The 27,411-nt window shown below is 37.3% G+C and overlaps 1 protein-coding gene across 1 annotated transcript in view; it reads left to right on the top strand.

Annotated features, from left to right (window-relative positions):
* Positions 1-27,411, top strand: part of UBE2E2 (ubiquitin conjugating enzyme E2 E2) — a 386,475-nt gene that overhangs the window by 332,779 nt on the left and 26,285 nt on the right. Inside the window, exon 5 of the mRNA XM_045385212.2 lies at positions 852-999. Within this exon, the coding sequence (XP_045241147.1) occupies positions 852-999 (148 nt within the window). The remainder of the gene's footprint in view (positions 1-851; positions 1,000-27,411) is intronic.

Below are 27,411 nucleotides of genomic sequence, written 5' to 3'. Positions count from 1 at the left end.
TATACTAATATAGTTCTATGAACTAGGCATGTTATTTATGTAGATGCCTTGGTTTATGTTTTAAAACTGTGTTCTAGGCCGGACATGGTGGCTCACACCTGTAATCCCAGAACTTTGGGAGGCCAAGGCAGGTGGATGACTTGAGGTCAGGAGTTCGAGACCAGCCTGGCCAACATGGCAAAACCCCGTCTCTACTAAAAATACAAAAATTAGCCAGGCGTGGTGGCAGGCATCTGTAATCCCAGCTACTTGGGAGGCTGAGGCAGGAAAATCACATGAAACCGAGAGGTGGAGGTTGCAGTCAGCCAAGATCACGCCACTGTACTCCAGCCTGGGCACTGCACTCCAGCCTGAGACTCTGTCTAAAAAAAAAAAAAAAACTGTTATAGGATAATATTTATTTTCTTTGTATTAGTACTCTCATGCTTTTTGGTGTTTGAATATTATAAATGTACAAAATCCTTAAAATAACTGGAATCTAACAAAGGTTTTCTTTGAAATTTTTTAGAAGTCAGAGTCAATTTCTCCTCATGAACATTCCTGTAATTATATCAAAAGTAAACTCAGTCCCTAAAACGTTTGTTAAATAACAGGACTCTATAAGAAGCAGAATGTCATGGCTTTGCTGTTGATGTTTATTCCTCTGTGCCCAAAATGACAGATTCTAAAATGATGATCTCTGTCTGTTGATTAATCTCATGTGCCCAAGAAAACAATCAAGTGTATTTAAACCAATAGCCTGGACTGTTTTGTCTGATAAAATAGACAATCTTATCAGACAAAAATTGTCTATAGGTACTGTTGATAAACATATTTTGTCTAACAAAATATAACTTTACATTTTCTTGTAGGTTACCTTCCGAACAAGAATCTATCACTGTAATATTAACAGCCAAGGCGTGATCTGTCTGGACATCTTAAAGGACAACTGGAGTCCGGCTTTAACTATTTCTAAAGTTCTCCTCTCCATCTGCTCACTTCTTACAGATTGCAACCCTGGTAAGAAACTTTAAATCTGGTATGAATTGGAGCTTCTCAAGATGTAAATGTCAGACCTTAGTAACTTGTTAACAACTACTACTACCACCACCACCACCACTGCTTCTACTACTATTATTATTTTTACATTTTCATAGTATGTAACTATATTCTTTTTAAGTTGGGTCTTCTCATTAGTGTTTTTAAGACCTATTATTTGCCAAAAAGGAAAAGGCACAGTGTGGTTAAAAAAAAAAAAGAAAAAGGAAAATCATTTTAAATGGGAAAGTGCATTTAAAGAATGAATTAAGTTGTCCTGCCAAATAATAATAAAAATTCAAGTTGAATAGCTTAATCTTTAATTAGATGCCTACTAGAAGATGTTAATTTGAGAAATGTGGGCTATTAAATCTGATAACAACCAGCAGCACCATGCAAACGTGACCTTTTTGGCATCCTAATAACTGTGCATCCCGACAAGCTATTAGAACGGTCCTGAATGGTCTGTTCTAGGATATACCCCAAAAGTAAACAAGGAAATACACCTACCAAGAAAACAAGAAATCTATAGCCAGGCCTTTATGGCTTGCTGGTGTGCTTAACACTGAAAATTCTTAATTCCTGGGCCATTTCTTTACACATTGGATTTATTTTAGAAAATACAAAATTCCAAAGATAGCCCTAGGGTTTTCATTGATGTTCTCAGTGGGAGAAATATTTTTTGAGTAATTAATAGCTTAAATATTGCATGAGATTCCCTCTTCTACAATCAAGAATAAACTGTGTTCACTAGATACGTGAAATTTTACACAAATGGAAATGACGAGTGTCAGTGGGGTTGCTTAGGATCCTGGCTGTTTTATAAAACATCAAGAAATAACAGTCTTTCTGCTTTTGTATTTTTTTTATTTTTCAGCAATAAAAACTTTTTTTTAAGTGGCAAATTAGTATTTTTTTTTTTTTTTTTTTGAAATGGAGTCTCACTGTGTTACCCAGGCGGTAGTGCAGTGGCACGATCTCAGCTCACCACAACCTTCGCCTCCTGGATTCAAGTGATTCCGCTGTCTCAGCCCCCCAAGTAGCTGGGATTACAGCCGTGCACTGCCATGCCCAGCTAATTTTTGCACTTTTAGTAGAGGCGGGGTTTCACTGTGTTGGCCAAGCAGGTCTCCTGACCTTGTGATCTGCCCACCTTGGCCTCCCAAAGTGCTGGGATTACAGGCATGAGCCACCGCACCCAGCCTGCCCAAAAAATAAAATTGTGCAGGATCATTATAAAATATTTTTTTGAATTAATTCATACTTTACTACAGATAGTGAAGTCCAATAATGTTACACTAACTTAAAGTTGATTTTGTTCTTTCAGTCCTATTGTTCCCATTTTAATCCCATTTGTCTGTGACTGTGTATAACCTCATTTGGAGGTAATGTTGCAGGAAGGCTTTTTTTTTTTTTTTTTGAGGTGATTTTGAAGCCTGGCCTGGTTTGCCTCCGAGTCAGCTGAAATGGAGTCTGTTACCCTGAATAAGCCTGTATATGACAGCCTGTTCTCTCTACCGATACTCCTGCTTAAAGGAATAGATTCATTCCACCAGAGCCTTGTCTCAGCAATCAGACAGACTTCTGTTCAGTGAACTAGTTTTTCTTTTTTTTCTTGCTGTGTTTCAGAAAACTACAAATGCATTCTGCAAAAACTTAAAAATCTCTCCTAACTAAAGCAGAATCACATAAGTAAAAGAAAGAAATTTTGAAAATAATGCTGTTGATAGTAAGAACAAGCCTAAAAATAATGTTCCATAAAACCAGAGACAGCCTGTCTGATATGAGACTAGAAAGGAACTTGTAAAATACATGCTAACATTTAGTTTGTCACACTTTAACACATAAAATAAAGTTTCCTAATTGGTACCTTGTTTTTATCAATGTTGACACTTCTAGAATCTGAAATAGAGTTGTTTATTTTAAAGTAGTCAAATGTCCATTCTTTTGTTTAATGGACTTATTTCACACTGTTACCTGGTACACTTTCAATCTCTGTAGGTTTTTTACCTACAGAGGTAGGTAAGATTAGGTTAGATTAAAGTTTATCTTAAATCTGTCTTCAAATTATCACAAAAAAAGTTCGATAGAATATGAATAAATAAGATTTTCCTACACTGAATTTGTAGAGCTATTTAAACCCAGAAATGCTGTCCGCTCAAAAGTTGGCCTTGTATAATGATATAAATTTAACCAACTTAAAAAATACTTTCTCACTCTTATCCGTACATAAACTTATTTTTTAAATCTTTTTCTTACTCTTTTTGTAATCTGCACTTGTCTCTTTAAAAAAATTTTGGTCCATTCCGACACAGATATTCTTTAGGGTATGACTACCCATCTTTATCAGCGTGATATTTGTAGACAGCAGATGTAGATTTGAAAACCAGCTTCGTTGTTTATTAGTCATATCACGTTGGATGGTCACTTAACTTTCCACAGGCTTAGTTTTTGATATAAAATTGGGATTAGTACCAGCCCTACCTAAATCACTGGATTCCTCTGAGGTTAAAATGAGATGGCATATATGAAAGCCATTTGTAAATGGTAATGTGTTGTTGATATTATTTCCCAGAGTATTTAGGACACCAAATGGGCCCACAGTAGATGACTGATAAATATCTACTCAGTTGAATTTAATTGGGAAGGTAGTATTGAATAGTATCTAACACCGTCACCTCAACATTGACAGTTGGATTTTGCAATCTGAAAAAAGCCAAACCTTGACTTAGTAGGATTATCGCTCAGGTGGCAAATGTCCAAACGTTATCAGCCAGTTGATGGGTGCACCAGCAATAATCATTCTGTTTTCAATGCAGTTGTCTAGGTAGATCTAACTGCTGGTGTTATTAGGCCACCACTTCATGATGGTGTTTACTGAGCCTGATAGAGCATTCTTTTTTTTTTTTTTTTTTTTTGATGGAGTCTCGCTCTGTCGCCCAGGCTGGAGTGCAATGGCATGATCTCAGCTCACTGCAACCTCCCCTCCCGGGTTCACGCCATTCTTCTGCCTCAGCCTCCTGAGTAGCTGGGTCTACAGGCCCCCACCACCACGCCTGGCTAATTTTTTGTATTTTTAGTAGAGATGAGGTTTCACCATGTTAGCCAAGATGGTCTCCATCTCCTGACCTCATGATCCGCCCACCTCAACCTCTCAAAGTGCTGGGATTACAGGCATGAGCCACTCGCCCAACCGAGCGTTCTTCTTTGTTAGATGTTACCTGGCTTTTTCTGAGTTTAGTCTTGCTCACTAAACATGATTTAATTTGTGAATTGCCAAAGTTGAGAATACTATTGGGGAATCAAATTTCTGTGCTTTCTTATTTATAAGTACTTTCTTCTCAAGTCATTATTTAACACATAAAATTTAAGTTCTGTTTGATTTCATCTTTCGAAGTTTGTTTTTGCTATTTTGTGGGCTTTTTTAAAAAAAACCCTTAGATGTTTGGTAATATTCTTTACATGAAACCTGTTTCTTTAACAATTATTTAAAATGTGCTTATATTATGGTCTTCAGACGTATTTAAAAAATGGGTATTTTACCTCATACAAAATTAATCATTCTGAGAACCCTGACAATTAGGAGATCAGCAGTTTTCCTTTACCTGATGCTTGATTTACAGAGTTATGGCTAGAAATATTTCTAACCTTTTTTTCCTTCTTGAAAAGTGTGTAAGTCTGTGTATCATCTAGCATTATTGTATTAATCCCATTTCTATTTGTCTGCTCTACTACTATTACTCTCTAAAGTGTTTTTGAGCTTGTTTTGTTCTAAACTCAGTTATGATATTGTATCATTTAAAAATTTCCCCCAAATATGTATGACTCTTGTCAGCCAGTCAGAAAGTTGACAGTGAAACATTTGATACTGAGAAAATACTGCCAGAAATTTTTGAGCATGATAATGGAATTGTACCTGTCCTTACCTTTTAGACATCTATACTGGACTATTTGCCAATAAAATTCTTTGATATATGGAATTTAGTTCAAAATAATCCAGAAAGATTGTAGGTGGGGAGGAGTATGGAAGATACCGAGATTGACCATTATAATTGTTGAATTTGAGTGATGAGTACATGGGTGCTCATTATACTATTCTGTGTTTGGATATGTTTGAAATTCTTCATAACATTTTTTTAGTTGCTAAAAATCATACTAACAGTGTGACATAAGTCCTCATTTAATGTCATCAGTAGGATTTTAGAAACTGCAACTTTAAGTGAAATAATGTAATGTATAATGAAACCAATTTACCATAGGCTAATTGATCTAAACAAGAGTTAGGTTCCTGCGGCATACAGTACGTCATTTTGCTTGAAGTTGCAGTTTCCAAGAACCTTTAAGTGAGGACTTAAGGTAATCTGTAAACGGTACGTGATTTGGCTCTCTTTTGCTCTTGGAGGGAATCGTCTGGGCTCTGACCCTGCCTGTGTATTTCATTGCCCTGTCATCTGCCTTCCGACCATAAGCTGCCTTGCGGTGCAGCCTGGACCAGCAGGGGCTTGCATTCGTAAGCAACCATGAAGTCTTTGTCTGTCTGTCTTCAAATGGGCAGAACTATACAGGTCCAGTCAAATGAAAATGCTCTACGCATACCCACAAACATCAGCACTCAGGATGGATGAGCCGCTCCCTCTCCCCGCATCACCTTTCAAATAAAAATCAAGTGTCGGTTACTCCAGTCTTAGGTGTGTGCAGATCTGTATTAGAACAACAAATAGAGCTAAGAATGGCAGCTAATTAACCTTCAGCCTTGTATAGTGATTAAGCTGAGGGTGAGCACAGCTGCAGCTTCACTGGTAAGAGCTTTATTCTTCTCAAATGGACTGAGCAAAAGAAAAGAGGAATTTGCTCCCAGTGGCTCTTTTATAGTGATCTATAAAGGCTTGGAGAATGTTTCCTTCTTGATTCTCCAACATCAGGGGAGAATGTTTCCTTCTTCGGTCTCCAACATCAGGGGAGAATGTTTCCTTCTTCGGTCTCCAACATCAGGGCTTTTTGTTTCTGATCACTTAAGGCCCGTTTTTTAAGCAATGAATACAATTCTTATTCATAAATTATCTCTGATACCTTAGCTTTGATTGTTATTGCTTGTCTTTGGACTCATTATGATTAGGTAGTAAATTGTGTTAGCAAATATTAAAATTTTACAATTGATAGTGACTGCTGGTGGGTGGGAACCATAAAGTCAGATTAATTATTTCATCACATTTTTATTTGTGTAGATTATTTATACCAAGTTTGGGAGCCGCTAGACTGATGAAAGGTACATATAACACCTCAGTAGGAGTCTAGTGCTTACACAATAGCATGAACCTTGCTTCTACATGTCTCATTCTACTAGAGAACTGGAAAAGAACAATTTATTTAACTGAAATTCAGGTAAACCTGTAAAATGGCAAGTCTGTTTTCAAAGCAGACTATTTTAGCAGGACTACAAAAAAAAAAAGAATTTTTTTCCTAGAACCATAACTACAGTTGGCTACCTAGATACCAGATTTCTTCTGATGCCTATGACTTTTTTAAAGTGAAAAATATTAAGTAGAAATATGTGGCACAATGTATAGCTAACTTCACACTGTTTTCTTGTGAAAAGTTGGCTTGTCTTCTGTATTATTTCCTGCTAAGTTCTAAAAGTCATTCTAATCAATACTTCCAAATATGGATGTAGAGAGACTCTATGTTATTGTCATTTAACTTCTCTGACGCCTCATATAAAGAAAAGGAAAGCTGTGGTTATAGAGTTCATACTTCACTCCTGTTGTTTAAGTAAACATTAGATAGCTGCTATTAATCAATCTAATCTGGTATTTTTAATAGCAAGAGAGTAAACAAAGTTCGAAACTTTTATTAAAGCCTTCGGGTTCCGGCTGAGTATTATCTGTAGAATCCTGAGACACTGCTCCCTTCCCTCCCCTAAGTTTCACATAGGCTTAGTCAGATGCATTTGAAAATAATGCTATTCATACTGTTGATGTTCTAGAAAAATTGAAGGCTCGTTAAGTGGATGAATAAAATCAGGGAATATACGTTATAAAGAGAACATTTCTGTTTTGTGAATTAAAGAAGATACACAGAAGTGATTGTGTACCATCATAAATTTGGTTTAAAAAAAAACAGAAAATAGCAATTGTGAGATGCTTACCTTGACCCCTACATATTTGTAAATGCAAATTTTAAGTGATATTAAAAGGATTATTTCCCTTTTTTGTCAATTCTGTAAAAATAAACCATTTCTTTGTCTTACAAGAAATACTGGTGTATAATAATGTAAACAAAAAGATCCATTTGTTCATAGCAGTTTTTATCAAAGATTGATTTTCTAGGAAATACTAAATGAGAAAGGAAAGCTGAAATTACCCCATTGTAGGCTTAGATCTTGGATTGCCTAGTTGTGAAAAAAGTCAAAAGGATTCATCCTCTTTGACTCAAAGAGTTACCAAGAAAGGATTGGTGGCTTCAGGTGAGGGATGACTTCATGACAAAGCAAGGATTTCCTATAGAGCCCATGGTATTTCTGCTTTGTGTGGGCAAGTCTTTATTTATAACCAACAATTTGATATCCTCCTCAGACATCCAGTTTGCCTTGGTGAAAAGGAGCATTAACTGTTTATTCTTTTTTGATAGATTCTCATCTAGAAATGCTGATCTGCTAAAACTTTGTTACTTTCGTAGCTTAAATATAGGTCCTTGATAGGTTTGATTCTTTTAAAGATGATTAAAACTAGACCTTACCTATTTGCTGATATATGGGATACCTTAAAAAGTGCTTTTAAAGTTTAAAGTTTTACTCTTATCTCTTTTCTAACAAAAAGGGCCTTTGGAGAAATTACTTCCATTTGGTAAATAAGAAAATACAGTGTTGTGTTTATCATCTTCATGTATCTTTTTCTTCTGTTTTCTTCTAACCCAGGGAATATCTGTCAACTTTACTTGATGTATAAAGTGCTGCCAGCATTTTTAAAGTAGGAAGGTGAATCCCTTGGAGTGGTAATCTGTGATTCCTTTTCTGTTTCTTTTTGACTGTTAGAGTTGTTCACGCATCCATTTCAGGTTTCTGATTGGTGTGTCCTGTAACAGCAGGTACAGTAAAATCTTACCAGTTCAGTATAATTGAGAAAAGATCAGACTGATTTTTTTTAGTGAATTGTAGGAAATTTTAGCTAAGTGAAGATGTAATAATTTTAAGTGCATATAGGAAATACTAGGTAAAATGTGTGAACTAGATGGCCTCTAGACTCTCCTTTATCAAGGAACAGGCCGAAGTGGGTTTTTCACACATTCGCAACAAATAGAGAAAATGGTTATCATCAGTCCCAGTGTATCCCTCACCCAACTTCAGAACTCATCTATATTTAGTAAGGTTTAGGAATTAGGATTTTTTGTTTATTATTTACTTATTTATTTTTAGAGATGAGGTCTTGCTCTGTCTCCCAGGCTGGAGGGCAGTGGCGTCATCAGAGCTCTGAAGAAGAGCTCTTCGAAGAAGCTCTGCAGCTTCGAACTCCTGCACTCAAGCAACCCTCCGCTTCAGCCTCCCAAGTAGCCAAATATTCTCAGATAATATTGTTTTATAACATTAATTTTCATGACAACCATTTTTAAACAAGACCTAGTAAATGTCAGAACAGGTTGCTGCATCAGAATTATTATTAATATTAAGTTAGCAATGGTCAGCTTAAGGATATGTTACTGAAAGATACAGTATGTGCCCTGTGGAATATAAGCCACCGAATAAAGTTTGACGCCTTTTTTTTTTTTTTTTTTTTTTTGAGACAGAGTCTTACTCTGTCTCCCAGGCCAGAGTGCAATGACGCAATTTCAGCTCACTGCAGCTTCCACCTCCTGGATTAAAGCGATTCTCCTGCCTTAGCCTCCTGAGTAGCTGAGATTACAGGCACGTGCCACCATGCCCAGCTGATTTTTGGATTTTTAGTAGAGATGGGGTTTCACCATGTTGGTCGGGCTGGTCTCAAACTCCTGACCTCGTGATCCGCCTGCCTTGGCCTCCCAAAGTGCTGGGATTACAGGCGTGAGCCACCATGCCCGGCACTCCGATGCCTTTAACAAAAAAAAAAAAGAGAGAGAGAGAGACATGAAACTTCATTCTGTCACCCATGCTGGACTGCATGGCACGATCAGAACTCACTGCAGCCCCCCACTCGAACCCCTGGGCTCAAGTGGGCTCAAGCGATCCTCCTGCCTCAGCCTCTCAAGTAGCTGGGACTACAGGCACATACCACCACGCCCAGCTAGTTTAAACGTGAAATCAGGCTTTTTAAATGTGAAATGAAGAGAAATTATTTTTAAACATGAAATTAAGAGAAATTATTTAAATAGCATGCTTAAATAATACATATTTGAAATTAAAATAATGCATTGTTAGTGTTATTATGGAAATCCAATCTAAACAGCATAATAAAACAACTCTAATTATTCAGAAATTGACTTTTGTGGACAAAACATCCAGTTGATTGAATAACATTTTCTCTTTTTGCTGTGGATATTTAAGATTGTACAGCATCTTGGGAAAAATGTTGTAATTATGAAAATTTGAAGAATTAATGTAACACTACCAATGTCTGAGTCAGATCCCATAACAAATGAGTAATTCTCTTTATTTTCATTATTTTCTGACTCAGGTTTTCATTCATTATCTAGCCTGGGCAAGGTGCTATCAGTAACAACACTCACAGTGCCTGTTCCTCAGAAAAGAAAGCACTTCCAAAATGTCAGACTAATTATTCCTATAAAACTGTAATAACTACTCTCTTTTTCTTCTCTTCATATTTGTTCTTTAATAGATCCTGGAGCTTAATGTTTATTATGGGTGTTGAATTTTTCATGTCATATTGGTGAAGAATTCACACAATAAGCAGTACAAGAGTTTGCCTAAACTACAAGCATATTTCTTTCTGGAACAGGTCTGTTCCTGGAAAAAATTACAAACGAGAATATTTTACATGTGTTGGAAGAACTTTCTGCTTAAGAGTATCCTACAGGGGAACTTGTTGCCACATGAAGCTTTTATAGAGTTGAATTTTTGGAAAATGCAATGGTTCTTCCCCACCACCGCCCCAATTCAGCACTGCCTTCCCTCTGAAAGCATGTTCCCGAATAAGACATGTTGTTTGTGCTATTCAAATGCCTAGGCCAACCAACAAATGCCTATCTGACTGTGTTACAGGCTGATGTATTTAGTACCTTTTGACACCAATGAGGTAAACCACCTTCCTTGCATACATTGTGACAACGTGTGTACTCCAGTGACTTTCTTGTCCAGACTGGCTCCTGTGATGGAAAAAACGCTCATACACAGTCTAATTTAAATGCATAAGGGCAACTAGGAAGAGTGCGGGCCTAGAGAAGATACCTTCATAGTTTATCTAGCCTTGGATGCCAGCATTATATTTTTATAAGAAAAACTCTAGAAAAGAGCTCAGCTAACAATGTATGAAAAACCCTGCATCACTGGGGCAAAGGCATGTTAGAGTACCAGCCACCCCGGTCATCATAGGAGGGTACATTTATCTGAGAGATGTGTGTTTTATAATCTTGGTAATAGCCTACTGGGGATGATATATTTTAACTTCAGCCTTACTAAACATGGTTCTGTACCTCCAGGTAATACATCTTTTCCCTAGATTCACAATCAAAATAATGTGGTTAGCTTAGAGTTGGGATTAATCATATATGAGTTCAAAAAGTTAATAGTCCGTGTCCAATTTGGTAAAAGTTTGTAAGTGAAAAATTACTGTTTGGGGGAGATTTTTGTTTGCTTATTTGATTTGCTGGAGAAATGATGTAAAGTTGCAGTATTGTAACTAGGCAAAGAAGCCTTTGATTTAGATACATGTGTGAGTTGCATTTGGGGAACTCAGGCCGTGTGTATCTTCATAGTATTCATGAGAGAGAGTGTTTTAAGGTGAAAAAAAAAAAGTTTTAGATTCATTCCTTGATAAAATGTATTTTCTGTATCAGCTTTTTCTTTTTTTCAAAATGGATATATCTTTATTATTTTTTCTCATACAAATAATGCCTGCTTATTTTTTAAAATCAATCATCCTTTTAAGATAAGTATTTAATTTTTATTTGAGGCTCTTTGCTCTGGGAACTCAAATTTGATGGGACCCAGCAAAGTATATCTGTCAGTGAAGTTTGTCTGATTATCATCTTGGTGTAAATTTAGACACATTGACCTCAACTTCTAGCCTTGGCTTTTATCTGCTTTTGCTTAGCATTTCCCTATGCATATTTTATTGTCTCTTAATTAATATAAATGTAGACATGGATTAGCTGTTGATACAAATTTTCTTTTATAAAGTCCATTGCTCTCCCTGCAGTAATAACCTCTAATTGGTTGGTAAGTTGATCTTGGCTGAGTGGCTCATGCCTCTAATCCCAGCACTTTTGGGAGGCCAAGGCAGGAGGATCACTTGAAGCCAGGAGTTCAAGACTAGCCTAGGCAACAAAGTGAGACACTGTCGCTACAAAACAAAACAAAACTTCTACCACCTCTATTCAACATAGTACCAGAAGTCCTAGCCAGAACAACCATGCAAGAGAAGGAGATAAAGAGCATCCAGACTGGAAACGAGGAAGTCAGATTATCTCTGTTTGCCAATAAGATGATCGTATACCTGGAAAACCCTAAAGACGCCTCCAGAATACTCCTAGATTTGATAAATGAATTCAGTAAACTCTCAGGTTACAAAGTGAATGTACACAAATCAGTAGCATTGCTGTATATCAACAACAGCCAAGCTGAGAATCAAATCATGAACTTATTTCCTTTTACAGTAGCTGCAAAAATAAAATAAAATACCTGGGAATATAGTTAAACAAGTAGGTGAAGGATGTCTCTGAGGAGTACTACAAAACACTGCTGAAAAAAAAAATAGATGACAAACAAATGGAAATACATCTCATGCTCATGGATTGGAAGAGTCAATATTGTGAAAATGACCAGACTGCCCAAAGCAATCTACAGCTTCAGTGCAATTCCTATCAAAACACCAAAATCCTTTTTCACAGAATTAGAGAAGACAGTCCTAAAATTCATATGGAACAAAAAAAAAGAGCCCGAATATCCAAAGCAATCCTAAGCAAAAAGAACAAAGCTAGAGGCATTATGTTACTTGATTTCAAATCATACTACAAGTCTGTGGTAACCAACAGCATGGTACTGATATAAAAGTAGATATATAAACCAATGGAGCAGAATATTGAACCCAGAAATAAAGCCAAATACAGCCAACTGATCTTTGGCAAAGCAAACAAAAACATAAAGTGGGGAAAGGACACCCTATTCAACAAATGGTGCTGGGATAATTGGTAAGCCACATGTAGAAGAATGAAACTTGATTCCTGTCTCTTACCATATACAAAAATCAACTTAAGATGGATTAAAGACTTAAATTGAAGACTAAACCATAAAAATTCTGGAAGAAAACCTAGGAAAAACTATTTTGAACATTGGTCTAAGCAAAGAATTTATGACTAAGACCCCAAAAGCAAATACAGCAAAAACAAAAATAAATGGGACCCAATTAAACTAAAAAACTTCTGCACAGTGAAAGAAATAATCATCAGAGTAAATAGACAACCCATAGAATGGGAAGAAATATTTGCATACTTTGCATCTGACAGAGGACTGATATCCAGAATCTACAAGGAACTCAAATCAGCAAGAAAAAAACAGTCCCATCAAAAAGTGGACAAATGACATGAATAGACATCTCTCAAAAGAAGATATACAAATGGCCAAGAAACATGTAAAACTGCTCAACATTACTAATAACCAGGGAAATGCAAATTCAGACTACGATGAAATTCACCTCAGCCCTGCCAGAATAGCCATTACTTAAAAGTTAAAAACAATAGATGTTGGTGTGGATGTGGTAGGAAGGGAATGCTTGTATACTGCTGGTGGGAATGTAAATTAGTACAACCTGTATGGAGTATGGAGATTTCTCAAAGAACTATAAGTACATCTACCATTCAATCCCGCAATCCTACTACTGGGTATCTACCCAAAGGAAAATAAGTCATTTATATCAAAAAGACACCTGCACATATATGTTTATCACACACAATTGACAGTTGCAAAGATATGGAGCCTATCTAAGTGCCCATCAACCAACATCTTTTACAGCAACTTGGATGGAGCTGGAATCCTTTATTCTAAGTGAAGTAACTCAGGAATTGAAAACCAAATACCATAAGTTCTCACTTATAAAGCTAAGCTGTGGGCACACAAAGGCATACAAATTGATATGGATAATTGGAGACTCCGAAGAGGGCAGGTGGGGCACTTGGTGAGGGATAAAAACTCTATATTGGGTACAGTGTGCACTACTCATGTGTAGGTATACTAAAATCTCAGACTTTACCACTATACAATTTATCCATTTAACCAGAAACCACTTGTGTCCCTAACACTATTGAAATAAAATTAATTAAATGTTTTTAAAAATTTTTCAAAGAACTTGATCTGATTGAAAAGCTGCTGTATCTTATGAAAATTCTCTTCAGTTTATGTTTTAGAAGACTTCGTTTTGGAGTTTTCCTTAAAAATTACCAGTGACCTGTTTTTGTTGTTGTTGTTCTTGTTGTTTAGAGAAATAAATATTTCTCTTAAACATCATTCTTTACTCACATGTCTTTTACTCAGAACTGTTTGCCCAAGGAATGATTCAGAGTTTCTTCGTTTCCCTTACTTGAGGAATTTCTGAAGTCAAGAACATTTAGATTATTTTTTTTTTCTTTTTTTCTTTTTTGAAACGGAGTTTCGCTATTGCTGCCCAGGCTGGAGTGCAGTGGTGTGATCTCGGCTCACCACAACCTCCACCTCCCAGATTCGAGCAATTCTCCTGCCTCAGCCTCCCGTGTAGCTGGGATTACAGGCACGCACCACCACGCCGGCTAATTTTGTATTTTTAGTAGAGACGGGGTTTCTCCATGTTGGTCTCGAACTCCAGGCTGGTCTCAAACTCCTGACCTCAGGTGATCCACCCGCCTCACCCTCCCAAAGTGCTGGGATTACAGGTGTGAGCCACCGCACCCAGCAAGAACATTTAGATTTTAATTAATTTTTTAAAATTATCTTTTAATGAAGATAATGAAAAGATAACAAAGATTATAGTGGTGAAAACACATGATTAATGCTCTCCACTCTAGAGTAAAAAGAACTTTTCTGTAATTACAGGAAGAGAATTATGTATTAGTATATATGCCAGTTATGCATGCTTTTTTCCTATAGTTTTATCCATGCTTTTTTGATGACTTGGATTATTCTGTTTCTGTTATAGTTACTTTATTGAGTATACATATTTTATTGCAAATTGTTTGACTCTTGTTTGGCAAAGTGAGCTCTATAAATAAGAGATTAAGTTTTTTTGCTTACGGTAGGCTCAAGGAGCACATTTTGTAACTACCCTGCTCACTATTTGGGTTTATTTACAGCTTCTCTCAAGAAGACATAACTGTGTCAGGCTTTGCTAAGCAATTGCGTTCCAACAATAAGACGTTTTTCCTGGGTCTGTTGTCCAGCCGTTTAGTAGGTTCTTGGTCTCCACACCAACAGAAAGGTGTCAGGTGTTACTCCCAGGCAGGGATTTGCCACAGGCGTGTCTTTTCCACCATTTAAAATACCCAGAAATGACGAGATTATTAAGTAGCTGACTGTGGTCTGTATACTTCTCTTAGTTCTTCACCAGTTGCTACTTTTGAAATTCTTAAGTGTTATTTCTTTGTGAATTTGTTTTGCTATTTAGATTTATTTCCCCATTCAGTCTCCATTTATAATGTGGTCATCTGTTAATACAGTAAGCTTGTTATTGGTCAATGGAATCATTCTAATGAAATTTATTGTCAGAAACACCTGTACCTGATTTATAAAAAATGCAACATGGATTTTACTTTATGTAAATTAAACAAATACATTTTAAAATTTGGTAACAGCATAAAACACCCTCAAGGATGTTGGTTGCTCACCCTGCACTCAGAAGGCTCTCAAAGCTGATACTTCTCTTCCTAAATAGGAGACATTCTTTTCTATCTCAGTAGAGATCCCCATGTGGCTATCACATTCTCTTTTCAGGTCATCTTTCAGAATGTACTACCTTCTGAGACCACTGATACTACCCACCCAGCCCTGAGGAGGCCCCAGTGAGGTGATCACATTGACTTTTAAAAGACCTTTATGCCCAGAGGATTCATTAAGGAAGCTATTCCATACTTTGAAGTAACTAATGTCCTCAGGGCCCTGGTATGAATACCCCAGGGAAGACTGGAGGGAAGAGCAATACTCTTAAGGTTAGCATTAGGCTCTCTCCTGCCTGCCTGCAGAGAAATAGCCAAATCAGTGTGAACTACTGGCTTTTATATATGTATGTTCTCACATCAGCTTGCTCATGACTGCCTTGTAAAGACTGCCTCTTTCAGGAATCCTAACAGAAAAAGCAACTGAGAGGAAGAAAATGAACCACATCAGAGGTCACAGAAATAGTATAACCTACACCATCTTTCACAACTAGAACATCATATAAAGCTGTTTCATTATTTTTCTTACTCCTCCTACACATTTTTTCTTACTCCTCTTTGTCTTGTTCCTATTAGCCCAGGGACTCTGTTGCATTTTGCTTTACTTTCTGGTGTTTGTAATATAAAAACAATTTACCGTACATGTTTTCCATTTCCCGTACATACACATGCACAAACCCCACCTTCACCTCAGGCTTTGATTTGACTCCACCTTCAAGCTGGAAGCCTAACCCTCTATGGGAGTCACTAAGATGGAGCCAATGTCAAACTCAAGTGGACCAGGCCTTACTTCTTTAAGACAGAACTTCGTGATGTATTCTTCGTTATTCCTTCTCTCTAATCCCTTTTCCCATTAGCTGGTCTCTTCTCTCTGCATTTCCAGCCTCCTGATTTTTCTGCTACTGCTTCTCTTCTCTTTTCTTATCCTTATTGTTCACCTGCTGCTCTCCTTCTTAACTTCATTTAACCTTGCTTGCACTCAGTAAAATATTTAAAAACAAACAGAAGGACTTCCAAGTTATCTTATTTATTTATTTTTTTAAAGTAACTTTATTTGTTATTATCTCTGTAACCATATGACTTAGCCTGTAGTGTCTGTTAGCCTAGTATATAACTTTGGAATATCCCATTTCACTTCATGTGCCAAGTTGGTGGCTCCTGTTCTTCTGGTGTGCCAGAGCAAGCATGGCCCCATCAGCTCTCGAAAGAGGTATATAGTAGCAACTCTGAAAATGTGGCTGAACACCGTGAGTAATGTTGTAGTTCTTGCCAGTCTCAGCCAGTACCTACCTTCTTAATAACATGGCCTCTTTCTCCAGCTAAACTGTTTCTTTTTTTAACCTACTTTGGAAAATATATTAAAGTCCTATGCTTTGTAAGCAACACTGCCAAAGCAGTATCATGCACATAGCATAATAATCTTATTTTGATGTTCTAAACTTCTTTCTTTGTCCTTTGTAATGGATGGCAAGGTTTTAAATGAAAACACTGGAGTTGCTCCATAGCATGAGATGATTTTTTATTGTTTTGCTCTAAGCCGCTGCCCTGATCTCTACTACATTTATGCCTGACTTCTGTAAGTCATAGTGACATGCCCTTGCTTGCATCTTTTCAGCAAACCTTATGATGCCTCTTGTTAGACTTATCAGTGTCAGATCATGAGAACAATGCAAGGTTATATCTTGCCATGTTAAAGAAAATTAAGTCAAAGGACCTAAATTATACCGCGTTTTGAAGCCGTCAAGAAAGCTGGAGCCTTGACCCAGCTCTCTCACTAACTAGCTAGTGACCTTGGTTAAATCAGTGCCCTCATTTGTGAATTAAAGATTGTGCTTCCGACCCTATCTTGCAGCATTATTGTGAGGAAAAAATGGTGTGTGTGGACCTCTGTAAACCCTTTGAAGGCTATGAGTATCATTATGTGGAATGTTATTGAACTGAAAGTCCATATTAGCTGTGTTAGGTGTGATGACCTCCCCTTTGAGATGTCTAAAAAAGTAATTTCAACCGGCGCAGTGGCTCACACCTGTAATCCCAGCACTTCGGGAGGCTGAGGTGGGTGGATCACCTGAGGTCAGGAGTTCAAGACCAGCCTGGCCAACATGATGAAACCCTGTGTCTACTAAAAATACACAAATTAGCTGGGCGTGGTGGGAGGTACCGGTAATCCTAGCTACTCAGGAGGCTGAGGCAGGAGAACTGCTTGAACCCAGGAGGCGCAGGCTGCAGTGAGCGGAGATCGCGCCACTGCGCTCCAGCCTGGGTGACAGAGAGAGACTCCATCTCAAAAAAAAAAACAAAGCAATTTCATTATCTGCATAAAATCCTTAGATGACTTCTTTATATTTTTCTAAGTTTGGAGTTTCAAATGTGATGGAATTTACTTTCTATAAGGAAAACTAGTAGGAAGAATGAATTATAACTCAAACTTGATTTAATGATTTTAATTTGCTTTAGGCTCCTATTTTTATAATCTAGATAGCTATTTAGGAATATCTTCTGTCTTCTATAAAATGAATTATAAGCCTACCTCTTTATTCCCAGCACCTATAATGTACAAACTGTATTCCCCTCTGCAACCCCATGTGGCCAAAGGGCTCCCCGTGAAATTGCCTTATTTCAAGCCCAAGCCTCTTTTAACCTTGACTGCCATCCACACTGTTTCTTTGCTTTTACCCTGTATAAATCTCAGGCATAAGAGACAACTTAAAATATGTCCGGATATTGTATTAGATAACAAAACTCCTGAGGTCAAAGACTTTATGTTATCCAAAACTCGTGGAGGTCAAAGACTATGTCTAGTGAAGATGGGAGTGAAACTCAACTTTTTCACTTCTGCTTCTGGCGATGAAAAAATAACAGGTGCCAGATTTACACTCCTACTTTAAACTACCTTTCTAGTTAGAAAACTAGACATTCCCTGAGAGGAAAAACAGATGAAGTAAGCCCTGCAATTGTCCCCAGCTTGCTGCCTAGAGGCAGTTTCCAGGATACTGTACAAGGAGAAAGAAATCGAAGAGAGAGGCCAACAGTAACACTGAGTTGATGAGACAGAGATAGGAGTTTGGGAAGATCAAGATGGCTAGCATTTGTGGGACAGAATCCCAGAGAAGAGGGATCGTGCAGAGAGACTGCCCTAGAAATCTGAAGAGAGATCCCCTTGAGCCTTTGGTTAAGTTTGCATGTAATCATCAAAAGATCCTGCCTTATTAGTAGGGATAAATTACTCTAAAGACTACATTGGATCTGCTGTAACAGTTTTAAAGCAAGTTTTGAAAGTATCATACTGTTCTTAAATAACTCCCTGTTAGAATAAAATACAACATTCTTTAGAATAAGGTGCAGCATTCTTTACGGGAATACAACAAATTCCAACACTCAAAAACATGAAATTCACAGTGTTCAACATTCTATAAAATATTAGTAGGGACTTAAAAGACAAGAAAAGAGAATTCGTAACCAGCTGAAAAATAAAATGGAAAAGACTAAAACGTTTTTGTTGATAAAAGGGCAACCTTTTAAGTTAATAACTAAAGCATTATGATAATTTTTTATTAGTATTCTCAAATTGATTTAGTTCTTAACTTCATGAAATGTGAATGCTTTAAGAATTGACCAGCATGTCTTTTGCTTAGCTAAAACCACAATATTAAACTGGAGAGAAACTTACGTTGGCTCTGTATTAGTAGAAACATGCAAGCAGCTATACTATTCGAACTTGGTAGTAATTTGGGGCTACTATCATTACTGTTACTGTAGGACTTACACATCTAGCCATTTATAATCTAAAGAAGAGTGAGTGGGAAGTAAGAGAATCACACAAATAGTATGTTGCCTCACTGGAGCTTGGAGAAGGTGTGATTAGAAAGAATGGGGGCAGCTGGAAGAGAATTATCCTGGAGTAAAGGACAAAGAAATGTGGGGATGAGAGAGTAAAAAGGATGGCTTGACTAGAGGGCCTTGTATTGTGGGAGATGATGATAGGGATGTAAAGCATGGTTTGCTGTAGCTGGTCCCAGGCTTAGGTAGAGCCTCGTATAAGGGCATGCTATGGACTGAACTGTGTTCCCCCCAAAATTAATATGTCGAAGCCCTAACTCCTAATGTGACTATATTTGGAGATAGGGCTTATAAAGAGGTGATTGAAGTTAAACTAGGTCATAAGGGTGGAACCCTGATCCAATGGGATTCATGTCCTTTTAAGGAGAGACACCAGAGAATTCTGTCCTTCTGCCATGTGAGGACACATCCAGAAGGCAGCCGTCTATAAACCACCAAGAGTCCTCATCAGAAACCACATCAGCCAGCACCATGATCTTGGAGTTCCCAGCCTCCAGAACTGAGAGAAATAAATTTCTGCTTTTTAAGCCACCCAGTCTATGGTTTGTTGTATGGCTACCCAGGCAGACCAATACAGGTGTATTTAAGTTTTAGTCAGCAGCCAGGCTTGGTGACACCCACCTGTAATCCTAGCTACTCGGGAGGCCAAGGTAGAAAGATCACTGGAGCCCAGGAGTTCGAGGTTGCACTGGGCCAAGATCAGGACACTGCTCTCCAACCTAGGCAACAGAGAGAACCCCTTCTCTAAAAAATGAAGTTTCAGTCAGAATGTCAATAAAAATATTCTGCATCATGTACCAATTCCCAGGGGACTGTGAGGGTGTTGAGTAGACCTGGATTTCATGATAAGCACCTGTTTAACTGAACTAATAGGTTGCTTTTCATCTAGGTAGAAGGTAAAGAAAGCATAAACAAGGACAGTCACCAAGGAGAAGTTTGAGTTTTAACATTTCTACAATTCCAAAAAATAAATAGGAGTTAGCACAAAGGAGGTGTACATTTGTTTGTGCATTCCCACTCTGCAGTTGATTGTCTTTGTACAATCAGCTTCTTTACAAATTGTACTTTGGAACTTTCGAGAATGTAAGTTTTGTGGCATTTCTGTTAGCTGACCTCAGTTCTCCATCAGTTATTGCCACATGAATGCAAGTACATTCTGAAATGCTATTCAACTACCATTCAAGGCTTTAAACAGGCAGCTATTGCCCTAACTCATTCAGAAAAATACCTCTAGATTAACTAAAATTGTCTTTATTCCATGCTGTTTTCAAGCCAGTCTAATAACTACCAACATGTGTATAGCAAAAATTAATTTTGCAAAATGTATTAATAGTATTTTCTATATACATTTTTTATGTTAAGAAAAAAGTATTTTACTTTCTAAGGTTTGATAAACACTTTCTTATTGATTTGTAATCTCCTTAATTATATCCACCCTGGAGTTTTATAGATAAAAGTTGAAGGTGATTCAACTTTTGGAGAAAAATAAGAGAGAAATTTTCTCTTTGGTATTAATGATAAAGTTAGCCTACTTACATAAAGATAAAAGTAATAAATTACCTGACACATTTTCATTGTTAGTAGAGCCCAAAATGCTGTATATTTCCCTTTTATAGTATGATAGAAACCTTTGGTTATACTTTAGTAAAACAAAATGCTATATTAAGAACCATTGATATTACATTATAAACTTTATGACCTTTTAAAAAAGATAATTTCAAAGAAGCATAACTTGTGAGAATGTGGTGAAGCGGCATCCCATTGAAGATCAGTGTTACTGCTTTTAATCTCTTATTTAAGTTAATACTTCAGTATCCTGGTAGCTATAACTATAGGGCCTTTGTTTTGGTCAATGATATTTAACCTACCATTTATGTTAATAAACTGACATCGCTCTTAAGTAGGTTATACATTAACCACCCAAAATTGGACTGTTGCTGAAGGAAATGGTTTCATTTTCTAAATACCTCTGTTCCCTTTATAGTCTTTTTTTCCATTATTGACAATAGTTCTTTGCATTTTTGTGGACATGAGGAGGCTTTTTCAAAAGCCATATCCATCTAATAAGTAAATTCAGTAAAGTTACAGGATATATAATTTAAAATCTAGATAGAAAAATCCATGGCATTTCTGTACACAAATAACAACCTAGCCAAGAAAAGAAATCAAAACAATCGCATTTATGATAGCATTTAAAAAATTAAAATACTTAGGAATAAATTTAACCAGGAGATAAAAGACCTGTACACTAGAAAATGATAAAACATGGATGAAATTGAAGAAGACACAAATGGAAAGCTATTTCATGCTCATGGATTGGAAGAATTAATATTGTTAAAATGTCCATACTACCCAAAGCAATATACAGATTCAACAGAGTCACAATCAAAATCCCAAGGGCATTCTTCACATAAATACAAAAAACAATCCTAAAACTTACCAAAGCCCCTAAATAGCCAGAGCAGTCCTGAGGTGGGGTTGGCGGGGAGAGACATCACACTTCCTAATTTTACATTTTATTTCAAAGCTATAGTAACAAAACAGTACAGTACTGGCACAGAAACAGACACATAGACCATCGGTACAGAAGAAAGATGTCAGATATAAATCCAAACATATATGGGCAACTAATCTTCAACAAGGGTACCAAGAAGACACAATGGGGAGAGGATAGTCTGTTCCAATAAATGATTCCGGGGAAACTGGATTTCCACATGTAAGAGAATGAAATTGAGCCAGGCACAGAGGCTCATGCCTGTAGCCTAAGCTACTTGGGTGACTAAGGCAGGAGGATCACTTGAGCCCAGGAGTTAGAGGTTACAGTGAGCTATGATCACACTGCATTCCAACCTGGGTAACAGAGCCAGACCCTCTCTCTTTAAAAAAATAAAAATAAATAAGAATGAAATTGGATCTTTATCTTACACCATACATGAAAATCAACTAAAAATAGATAAAAGGCCTAAACATAATACCTGAGGCCATAAAACTCCTCGAAGAAAACATGGGTAAAAGCTCTTTGACATTGGCCGTGGCAATGATTTCTTGGACATCACACCAAAAGCTCAGGCTACAAAAGCAAAAGTAAAAAAATGCAACTACATCAAGCTGCAAAACTTCTCCACAGCAAAAGAAAGAACAAAATGGGAAAGGGCAGCATACAGACTGGGAAAAAAATGTTTACAAGCCATATATCTGATAAGGGGTTAATACCCAAAATTTATTTTTAAAAAAACTCATACAATTCAGTAGCAAGAAAACATAATCCATTGGACCTGAATAGACCTTTTTTTCTTTTTTCGAGATGGAGTATGGCTCTGTCGCCCAGGCTGGAGTACAAAGATGTGATCTCTGCTCACTGCAGCCTCCATCTCCTGGGTTCAAGTGATGCTCCTGCCTCAGCCTCCTGAGTAGCTGGTACTACAGGCACCAGCCACCACGCCCGGCTAACTTTTTGTATTTTTGGTAGAGATAGGATTTCACCATGTTGGCCAGTCTGGTTTCAAACTCTGGACCTCAAGTGATCCACCCGCCTCAGCCTCAAAGTGCTAAGATTAGGCACCATGCCCAGCCTGGACCTGAACAGACATTTATCCAAAGATGACATTAAAATGGCCAACAAGTATGTGAAAAGGTGTTCAGCATCACTAATCATGAGGGAAATACAAATCAAAACCACTATGAGATATCACCTCACACCTATTAGGATAGCTGTTATCAAAGAGAGGAGATAAGTGTTGGCAAGGTTGTGGAGAAAAGGGAATTGTAGTATACTGTTAGTGGAAACGTAGATTGGTGCAGGCCTGAAGGAAAACGGTATGGAGGTTCCTAAAGAAATAAAAAATGGAATTTTCATATGACCCAGCATTCCCTCTGCTGGATATATACCCAAAGGAAATGAAATATCACCTCATATAGATACCTGCACTCTCATATTCATTACAGCATTCTTCACAGTAGCTAAAATATGAAGAAAACCTAGGTGTCCATCAATGGACAAATAGATAAACTATGGTGTATACATAGATACATATATAAACACACACACACACACAGCATAATATTATTCAGCCTTTAAAAAGGAGATCCTGCCATTTACTGAAATGAGTGAAATAAGCCAGACACAGAAAACTATTGTATCTCACTTACATGTGGAATCTTTCTTTTTAAAGATCAACTACATAGAGATAGCAAATAAAACAGGAATTACCAGGGTCGTAGTGTTGGGAAGGAACTGGAAATATGTAGGTCAAAGGATATAAAGTAACAAGTAGAAAGGTCTCACGTACAACAGAAGGACAATAGTTAGTAATAGTGTCTTCAGGATTTTTTTCTAAATGAGTAGATTATAGCTGTCTTGCCATGGGGGTGGGGAGGGAAATGGGTAAAAGTGTTAGGTGATGGGTATGTTAATTTGTTTCACTGTAGTAACCATTTTTCTATATATTGTATCTTTTAACATCATGTTATATACCTTAAATATACAAACTTTTTTTTTTTTTTTTTTGTGATGGGGTCTCACTCTGCTGCCAGGCTGGAGTGCAGTGGCGCAATCTTGGCTCACTGCAACCTTTGCCTCCTGGGTTCAAGCAATTCTCCTGCCTCAAGCTCCCGAGTAGCTAGGACTACAGGCATGCGCTACTATGCCCAGCTAATTTTTGTATTTTTAGTAGAGACAGAGTTTTACCATGTTGGCCAGGATGGTCTCTATCTCTTGACCTCGTGATCCACCCACCTCAGACTCCCAAAGTGCTGGGATTACGGGCATGAGCCACCGCGCCCAGCCAATAAAATTTATTTGTTTTTTAAAAAGCTATACTCAACAAGATAGGGCTACATCAAAAGTAAAAGTGAAAAGAAAGATTTGAATCATTGATAAAGCATTGGTATTAAAAACGAGCTTATTCTAGATTTAAGATGAAAGCAGTATTGTGGCCGTTTGTTAAGTCCTCTAAAACCACTAATAGCTTATTTGAGGTTAAAGAGTCTCCCCTTAAAATATGTAATACAAACTTATGGTTTAGAATTTCACTGCTTTGCCTCACACGTGACTTTACAATGCATAAATCAGGAATCCAGCATTTCTTCCTGTATACCAACAAAGTTTATATTTTAAATTAACTCATAAAAATCCTATATAATTTTAAAGCAAATGCTGACATTCTGTGACCCATAAATAGCACACATGGAATTGGTATGTCCTATAGAATTATTGCTTTGTTTACCTATCCATAATGTACAGTAAGTCCTCATTTAACATTGTCAGTAGGTTCTTATAATGAGACCAGTTTTACCATAGGCTAATTGATCTAAACAATTGCCAAGTCCCTTCAGCATGTTTCTCATCAAGGAAACATCACCAAACTCCTAAAGGAAGACCTAAAACACTCCTAATATTAAACATTGAAATAAATGTGAGCTATCGATACATTTAAGAAAGACTAAATAAAGACAAGATAATTATTTATCCAATTTTAGGGAAATCAGTGAACGACGGTGTTTGTGTTGTTGGTGGACTAAATCAAAGAATAAATTTTTGCAAAGCAAAAATTGTGAGGAGCACCTCCTACTACCATGCAGTTCAGATGCTAACCAATATGGCAGGCTCATTGAACGCTTTCATACTACATCATTTACTGTTGTGCATTTTGTATGATTATCATAGACTAAGCACTTCTATTTTACAATCCTTTGTATTCATTCATTCATTTTCCAACTTGCTTATTCCAGTTGAGGATCTCAGTCAGCCAGATCCCATCCTGGCAGCTCAGGGTGCAAGACGGGAAACAGCCCTGGACAGGATGCCATTCTATTGCAGGACACACTCACACACACCCATGCTTCCTCACACTGGGACAATTTAGATACACCAGTTCACCTCAACACACCTTTGGGGTGTGGGAGGAAACTGGAGTACCCAGAGAAAACCCACACCACATGCAGTGAGAACATGCAAACTCTACACAAACAGTGGCTCTGTCAGGAATATTAATTTTTCTCATCAACCAACACTGAACAAAATGACATTATTGGAGACCCTGTGTAGTTAATGCAATTTGCAAGATTCCACTTCCCCATCATTCACTTATTTTTTCAAGTATCAGGAGCATAGCAGCCTCATCTATAACTTTTTCCAAAGGTAACATCCCACTTCTTTATCAGCAAGTCACCCTGTCACTGTATTTTAATATCCTTTTGTCCACAAACCAGGCTTACATAGTCTTCCTTAGAGTTTATAGGGATCTGACAAATTCTTTTAGAAAGTCAACATAGCTTTTTGTTTGTCTTGACATCTACACACTAGGTTAGCCTATGCATCTAAGACAAACATGTCAAAATGGCTGTCTTACTGCATTTCTCATTGTTATTCTCTAGAGTGATATCCCTTGAAGGTCATATTATAGATCGTTTTATCAAAGGCATGTCAACAATAGTAACTGGGCAAGGGTTGGTTCCACCAAATGAGAAAAGTCTTCCAAAACCGCTGATAGCTTGATACCCTAACAAAACCCAGTTGTCTAAATATTTTACCATGACTTCAAGCTAGTTTCAAACTTAACATAATTGATCTGCACATTTCATTCTCAGTCCTCAAAAATACATTGCTTAAGATGTTTCTTCTCTTAAGTGTAGGGTGAAAGTGCAGATAAATCCAAGTGTGCAAACGGTATTTCACTTTATTATTCCTCCTTCTCTGTTCCTCCTCTGCCCCTCAGTTTATACACCTGGGCAAACATAAGTCTCAGCACAAGAGTAATATAATGATTTGCTTATGGATACAGGCTGAATATATTGGAACTCCACGAACTTTAGTTTTGACAGACTAAAAATAACCAGCTAATGAAATTAAGCACTAAAGCTTTATTCTTAGGTTCTCCCTAGAGAAATAATTTCTCATTTTGTACAGACATATCTTTATTAGTTATATATATCTTTTCAGCTTGATACCCGAGTCTCAGACTCATGTAAAAGCAAGTCTGGTAAATGAGTTCAGATTGTGATGTTTGTACCATCCTGAAATCAGTCTCCAAGAAAAGTTTCAAGATACCAGCTTATCAGCAGATTTTTTTCTGAAATAGACTGTCTTCATGGTTAATTTATAGAATCTTATTCTTACTGTAACTTTTAAATTGGAGGAGATTGGGAGGCATGACATATACCAACTTTTCAAATATGGCATTGTTTCCTGGCATTGGTCAATGGGATATTGCCCATCCAGGATGAGGATATTAATGTGACTATTTCAACTCTTCCCTTCACTGAAATCTGTTCATCTCAATGTTATTTATTGCCAGGCACAGTGGCATATGCCTATAGTCCCAGCTACTTGGGAGCTGAGGCAAGAGGATCCCTTGAGCTCAGGAGCTCAAAGACCAGCCTGGACAACATAGCAAGACCCCATTTCTTTTTATAATTGTATTTATATTAACTGATCTGAGTGCTAAAAATAAATTGTATAGACACCTTTATTCCCATAATTAGTTATTGTCATTCCTAAGAAATTCTAATGACATCAGTCAAGTAAGTCACTGGAAAACTAAAGTCTCAACACAAGAGTAATATAATGATTTGCTTATGGATACAGGCTGAACATATTGGAACTCCACGAACTTTAGTTTTGACAGACTAAAAATAACCAGCTAATGAAATTAAGCACTAAAGCTTTATTCTTAGGTTCTCCCTAGAGAAATAATTTCTCATTTTTATTTTGGCTTATAACTTGATTACAAATTGAGAGTTGGCTTTTTTGAACCTTTTACGGAATTCAAGTGCATTTGATTAAGCATTTAACATCACTCCCAGAGGCAAGCAATCTCAAAGAGTCATTGGGCATGGTAGGTATTAAACATCCTAGTTTTTCTGACCTGTAATCAACCTTAACCATGACCTCTCACCTCCCCCCAACACACTAGATTACCTGGAGGCCCTTCTGTGTCAGAAAGACTATACTAGAGACTTGAACTTCGTACAAGTGAGAATTAGATTTAAATTACTAAGCTAATTTTCATTTCCAATTTTAATCAAAACTTAAATACTTGTCTCCAGAAATAAAAGATAGTCATGTTTAACTGATACCAGCAGCCCTGTGGCTGTCCTGCCGTGAGCAGCTTATCCTCCCTCCCCCACTCCTTTCCTTTCTTTCTTTCTTTTTGTACAATGTTGAATTAAGGTCACCAACATCTACTCATCACTCCAATAAGAATTCTAAGTCTGCTTAAAATATTTAACATGAATTGACACCACCGTGCCTTGGTATCATGCACGTTAGAAATAACCGCTTAAGGCCAGGTGCAGTGGCTCACGTCTGTAATCCCAGCACTTTGAGAGGCCAAGGCGGGCGGATCACGATGTCAGGAGATCGAGACCATCCTGGCTAACATGGTGAAACCCTGTCTCCACCAAAAATACAGAAAAAATTAGCTGGGCCTGGTGGCGGGCGCCTGTAGTCCCAGCTACTCTGGAGGCTGAGGCAGGAGAATAGCGTGAACCCGGGAGGCAGAGCTTGCAGTG

This window comes from Macaca fascicularis, chromosome 2 (genome assembly GCF_037993035.2).
Source record: "Macaca fascicularis isolate 582-1 chromosome 2, T2T-MFA8v1.1".
Lineage (NCBI taxonomy): Eukaryota > Metazoa > Chordata > Mammalia > Primates > Cercopithecidae > Macaca > Macaca fascicularis.
This window is presented reverse-complemented; position numbering and strand designations above follow the sequence as displayed.